At 34.8% G+C, this 6,227-nt stretch overlaps 1 protein-coding gene across 3 annotated transcripts; it reads right to left on the bottom strand.

Moving 5' to 3' along the window:
* Positions 1–500: 500 nt before the first annotated feature.
* Positions 501–5,031, bottom strand: LOC124402859 (tripartite motif-containing protein 65-like). Of its 3 annotated transcripts, none has more exons than XM_046876189.1 (4): positions 4,428–5,031; positions 1,371–1,458; positions 908–1,008; positions 501–641 (listed from the first exon to the last, which is right to left on the bottom strand). In XM_046876189.1, exons 1-4 carry the CDS (start codon positions 4,740–4,742, stop codon positions 564–566), a joined length of 582 nt encoding a protein of 193 aa, XP_046732145.1. In that variant the 5' UTR covers positions 4,743–5,031; the 3' UTR covers positions 501–563. The 3 variants fall into 3 exon arrangements, with proteins under 3 accessions (XP_046732145.1, XP_046732146.1, XP_046732147.1); XM_046876190.1 differs by lacking the exon at positions 4,428–5,031 and adding an exon at positions 2,747–3,019; XM_046876191.1 differs by lacking the exon at positions 908–1,008.
* Positions 5,032–6,227: the final 1,196 nt, after the last annotated feature.

Genomic DNA, 6,227 nt, shown 5'->3' on the forward strand with positions numbered 1-6,227 from the left:
CATCATGACTATATATGTTTGGTGAACATCCAAATTCAGTTCTTCTGGGAACTCATTCTTCATTCTTCAAACTCATTCTTCTGGGAAGCCAGCTAGCTAGATGTTAAAATTATTTTCTGCACTGAAATTTTTTTTTTCAAAGATGCATTTTAATGCATTAGATATGCAAAAATTAAGTCTGCGAATAATGTTGTCAAATGATCTCTTAGCACTAAAATATTTATTTTACTCTACAGACACTTCCAAGTTACAATTTTTTTACTTATAAAGACAATATTTTATTATTATTTAGTTTATAGCTATCACAAATCCAACTGTGAATCAACATCTGTGTCAAGGTGCAGGAACAGGCTTTTGTTCTGAATTAAAAATATTCAGAACAAAATATATATATATGAAAAAATACGATATATATATATATATATATATATATATATATATATATATATATATATATATAAATAAATACGGTGTAATAAAGATAATTGTATAGGAACAGATTTATGATAAAAAATTTTTATTGGTGCTACAGCGTACTCCTGCACCCTCTGGGCCTTAATGCGCTATGCATCCTCGTCGTCCTCGTCGTTGTCCTCGTCATCATCCTTTACCACCACAGAGGGTTCGGGAGCTGGAGCAGCCTAACATCAGGAAAAAAACAATAAGACCTGAAAGAATCTTTGATCGGATAACATTAGACCTCGAGAGAAATGAGATCTCTGAGAAGAAGCGGACGTCCCAAAGTGTGTCAGGGAAAAAAACTATTTTTACCATTGATTCCATTTCCTACATCTTTTCTAATAACACTCCTGCTGTAGAATTCAGTACATACTACTAACACCCATCTCAGGATCTCAGACACGCATCATGTAATTATTGTGAGTGTCTGTGCAGTTTCTTCCCTCACCTGTGGTGTGGACGCTGCGTTGGGAGCCTGACTCTGACTCTCAATACTCTTCTGCAGAATGCTGTATATATTGAACGCCATGGCCTTCATTTTAGCAAACACTGAAAAAACACATCACACACAATGCCATGATTCATCCTGTGGCACTAAATAAAACTTTATGTATTTTTTTTTAAAATTACATTTAAACCATTATTGTTGCTGGAAAGGACGATACAATCATTTTTTGCCTTCTGTAATTGTTTTAACACAGGTATGATGTATTTTGAGTGCAGTTTTAGCTTCAGCTTTTTTTTTCGTCTTACTATATCTAGTAAGTAGGTAAGTAAGTACATAGGTAAGTATGTAAGTAGGTAGGAAGATGTCAGACAGTTTTCGTTATGCTTTTGGCTTCTAGATTAAATAAAATAAATTAAATTAATTAACAAACAAACAAACAAACAAATACAGATCAGCAACACACCTTCCTGATATTTCTTTAAGGTCAGCTTCATGGTCTTTGCAGACGATTTCAGCTCACTCTGATCTTCTGATCTGCTGACATTCTGACTCTAGAGGCAAAAACAAATCAGAAACGCATAAATATTTTAAATAAAACTGAATGAACGCACATCCCAGAGGAACAAGGACAAGAGTGCACAATTTTCCTGACACACTTCATTACTGAATGTATTGAAATCCACACCATGCAGTGGCCAAATGGAATCGGCATCAGCACAAAGCAGCATCGAAACCACCACCTGTTTGCTTTAGTTTGGTGCGCACTTGTTTTAATCCCGTCTGTTAAATTCCACATGCCCTGAACATCATGTCTGTAACACAAGCGGTAACGGGGACATGTAAGAGACTGAGATGATGATGATGATGATGATGATGTAACTCCTGCGGTCTGGACGTTCATTTGAGGGTCGTGTTCCTGCATAACTTCATTTATGCACAACTTTTACATTTTGTTTTAAATTGCACTACTGGTTTGTTTGTTTAAATTTTGTCTTATTTTTATTGTGACTTTGTTGCTTTACGTTTATATTATATATTTACTTTACACTTTGTACATTTATTTTTTTATTCATTTGGGTTATTTTACACCATTTATGCACAAGTTAATTTTGTTTCAAATTTGCACTATTGTTTTCTTTAGTTTTAATTTTTGTTGTCACACTTCTTTTGTCATTTTTCATATTTGCCTTTCACGCTATTAAAATCTTTTTGGTCTTTCATAACTAGCTTTTGTTTGGTTTCTTTTAATTTATGCACAACACTTTTACATTTGTTTTTAATTGCACTATTGGATTGTTTATAATGTAGTTTTTCTTTGCTGTGTGTATTCTTGTGTTTTGATTTGATTGCTTTGGTACTTTCTTATTACCATGTTTTTTTTATAAATGCTTTTTGAATATACACATTTTACATAGTTAAATCATTTTGGTAGAGTTATGGCTTTTTTTGGTGGGCTTCTGGATAAGTTGTGGGTGGGTTCTGGGGTAAATATGGTCAATTTGGAAATTCTGGCTTTGTAGCAGGACAGCTGTGTCTGATTTCTGGAGGTGTGAATGGGTTGTGGCTGAGTTATGGTCTGCTTTTGGCTAAAGTCTGGATTACTTCAGGCATGCAGCTTTAGAGCCAATTAAGGAGCGTAAACCGTGGTGGTATGTGAGCCAAAAGAACAGCCTGAACTCAGCCCTTTCTGGCCCAGAAAAAATGTGCTATCTGGGATTGAGCAGTGAAAAGACAATACAGGGTGTAGAACTGAAATCCACAGCTGGCTCATTTCACTGCTCCCCACGAATTGTTTACTTTCTGCACAGGTGGAATGAGAATCCTGTACAATAAATTTACCTCGGCTCTCGGCGCAGAAGCTGCACGGATCGCGGTCTGTTTTATTTTATCCATCGCGTCGACCAGCACCTCGTTCGTGCCCAGGACGAGCCTCGGAGTGAAGCTCTGCCTGCACTGAGAGCAGACATACACGCCCTGGTCCCAATAGCCATTAATGCAGGCTTTGCAGAAATTGTGGCCACAAGGAAGCGTCACCGGGTCCTTCAGCTCCTCCTGACAGATGGTGCAGTTAAACTGGTCCTGTTCCTCAACTCTTGCGTGCGCCATTTCACAACAAACTCGAAAATATGATATATATGATATACATACAGTATATATATATATATATTATATATTTTTCCCAGGTTTTTCCCGTCACAAAAAGTTACCGGAACATACCACTTTCTCTGTAGGGGGGTGAACAATATGTTTCTAAACTTTCGTGTTTTGCAAAAATGTCTCTCTTTCTTGGCTCATTACCCGACAGAGAAAGAAAAACTTCTTAGCAATAAATTCACTGTTTTAAATCAATGCATGCCATCCAATATGCGACTAAAAGGATTTGGGAAATTTGTTGGCCTCCCCTCTTTCGTGGATAAGTTCAGCAGGCCGTCCGAAGCGCGCCCTTTTTTTTTTTTTTTTTTTTATTAATGCCAAAAGAACAAGAGGTATTACATATAAATGTTAAATTAACACTTAATTACAGAGAGAAAATAAATAAATAAAAATAATAAAATAAATAAATAAACAAAACACTGTATATAAAAAAAGAAAAATACATACATTTCAAAGTTTTCAGAGCAGTACATGTTTTCAGTGCTTTTTTGTTTCTTGTTTCTTTCAAGAGATTCATATACAATTTGAAGTCATTAAGAAAATGGGAAAAGTTTTGGTCTACATTGAGCCCACTTTTTCTTATGAATGTGGAATTTTCCTAATAAAACAAGCAAATGTATAATATATTGCTGTCCACAATTCAAGTTTTTACGTTCTGTATAAAACAGCACATCAAATACACATATTTCTATCCCACTTCCCATTTGTTTATTAATATAGAATTCTAGATCTTTCCAAAATAACCTTGAGTAAATACAATGAAAAAAAGATGCAAAATGGTTTATTTTTCTTGACCACAGAATTCACAGTATGAAATATTCAGCTGAAATCTTTCCAAAACATGCTTATCAGGATCAATTCTATGGAGTATTAGACAGTAGTAGACACTTTCTTATTACCATGTTTTTTTATAAATGCTTTTGAATATACACATTTACATAGTTAAATCATTTTGGTAGAGTTATGGCTTTTTTTGGTGGGCTTCTGGATAAGTTGTGGGTGGGTTCTGGGGTAAATATGGTCAATTTGGAAATTCTGGCTTTGTAGCAGGACAGCTGTGTCTGATTTCTGGAGGTGTGAATGGGTTGTGGCTGAGTTATGGTCTGCTTTTGGCTAAAGTCTGGATTACTTCAGGCATGCAGCTTTAGAGCCAATTAAGGAGCGTAAACCGTGGTGGTATGTGAGCCAAAAGAACAGCCTGAACTCAGCCCTTTCTGGCCCAGAAAAAATGTGCTATCTGGGATTGAGCAGTGAAAAGACAATACAGGGTGTAGAACTGAAATCCACAGCTGGCTCATTTCACTGCTCCCCACGAATTGTTTACTTTCTGCACAGGTGGAATGAGAATCCTGTACAATAAATTTACCTCGGCTCTCGGCGCAGAAGCTGCACGGATCGCGGTCTGTTTTATTTTATCCATCGCGTAGACCAGCATCGTGTTCGTGCCCAGGACGAGCCTCCTAGTGAAGCTCTGCCTGCACTGAGAGCAGACATACACGCCCTGGTCCCAATAGCCATTAATGCAGGCTTTGCAGAAATTGTGGCCACAAGGAAGCGTCACCGGGTCCTTCAGCTCCTCCTGACAGATTGCGCAGTTAAACTGGTCCTGTTCCTCAACTCTTGCGTGCGCCATTTCACAACAAACTCGAAAATATGATATATGATATATATATATATACATACAGTATATATATATATATTATATATTTTTCCCAGGTTTTTCCCGTCACAAAAAGTTACCGGAACATACCACTTTCTCTGTAGGGGGGTGAACAATATGTTTCTAAACTTTCGTGTTTTGCAAAAATGTCTCTCTTTCTTGGCTCATTACCCGACAGAGAAAGAAAAACTTCTTAGCAATAAATTCACTGTTTTAAATCAATGCATGCCATCCAATATGCGACTAAAAGGATTTGGGAAATTTGTTGGCCTCCCCTCTTTCGTGGATAAGTTCAGCAGGCCGTACGAAGCGCGCCCTTTTTTTTTTTTTTTTTTATTAATGCCAAAAGAACAAGAGGTATTACATATAAATGTTAAATTAACACTTAATTACAGAGAGAAAATAAATAAATAAAAATAATAAAATAAATAAATAAACAAAACACTGTATATAAAAAAAGAAAAATACATACATTTCAAAGTTTTCAGAGCAGTACATGTTTTCAGTGCTTTTTTGTTTCTTGTTTCTTTCAAGAGATTCATATACAATTTGAAGTCATTAAGAAAATGGGAAAAGTTTTGGTCTACATTGAGCCCACTTTTTCTTATGAATGTGGAATTTTCCTAATAAAACAAGCAAATGTATAATATATTGCTGTCCACAATTCAAGTTTTTACGTTCTGTATAAAACAGCACATCAAATACACATATTTCTATCCCACTTCCCATTTGTTTATTAATATAGAATTCTAGATCTTTCCAAAATAACCTTGAGTAAATACAATGAAAAAAAGATGCAAAATGGTTTATTTTTCTTGACCACAGAATTCACAGTATGAAATATTCAGCTTAAATCTTTCCAAAACATGCTTATCAGGATCAATTCTATGGAGTATTAGACAGTAGTAGACACTTCCTTAATTTTGTTATTTATACAAAACCTGTTTGGCAGTTTCCATACTTTAACCCAAGAAATATAACCAAATAAAGAAGAGCAAAAAGACTGTGCTGCAGGTAAAAATACAGAACCGAGAGCATTCCTTATTATCTTATTACAACACTGTTGTTTTAAAACATCAACATTCTCAATAAAAATTATTCAACAATCAAGCCAAATTTGTAATTTTATTATTATTATTATTATTATTATTATTATTATTATTATTATTAAGGATTTGGTGCATAACTTAAGGAACTTATATAAACATTGCCCCAATATAAAGTAATGTCAACTTCATTCACATGGTTTTACATACAAACTTAAAGTCTATAAAAATACATTTTACTACTTTTTGGATATCAATTCAATAACCAAGTCTAATATTATTATTATTATTATTATTATTATTGTTAAGGATTATTCTGTAGGCATCAGATTTATATAAAACCAAAGATTTACATCGAATCGAAGTAAAATTGAAAACACTCTTGCATACATTCGAGTAGCAGTCCACAAATGCATGTATGACTCTGACGCTTCCTTGTTTGCACCTAATGTCGGAATGC

This window comes from Silurus meridionalis, chromosome 20 (genome assembly GCF_014805685.1).
Source record: "Silurus meridionalis isolate SWU-2019-XX chromosome 20, ASM1480568v1, whole genome shotgun sequence".
In the NCBI taxonomy this organism is placed as follows: domain Eukaryota; kingdom Metazoa; phylum Chordata; class Actinopteri; order Siluriformes; family Siluridae; genus Silurus; species Silurus meridionalis.

Bases quoted from the DNA above. Each gene is read 5' to 3' on its own strand.
- LOC124402859 (XM_046876189.1), bottom strand. From the start codon at position 4,742: ATGTATATATATATATATCATATATCATATTTTCGAGTTTGTTGTGAA. The intron at 1,459-4,427 runs GTAAATTTATTG...TTTTGCCTCTAG, and splicing joins CTTCTGCGCCGAGAGCCGAG to AGTCAGAATGTCAGCAGATC. The intron at 642-907 runs GTGAGGGAAGAA...TCCTGATGTTAG, and splicing joins ACGCAGCGTCCACACCACAG to GCTGCTCCAGCTCCCGAACC.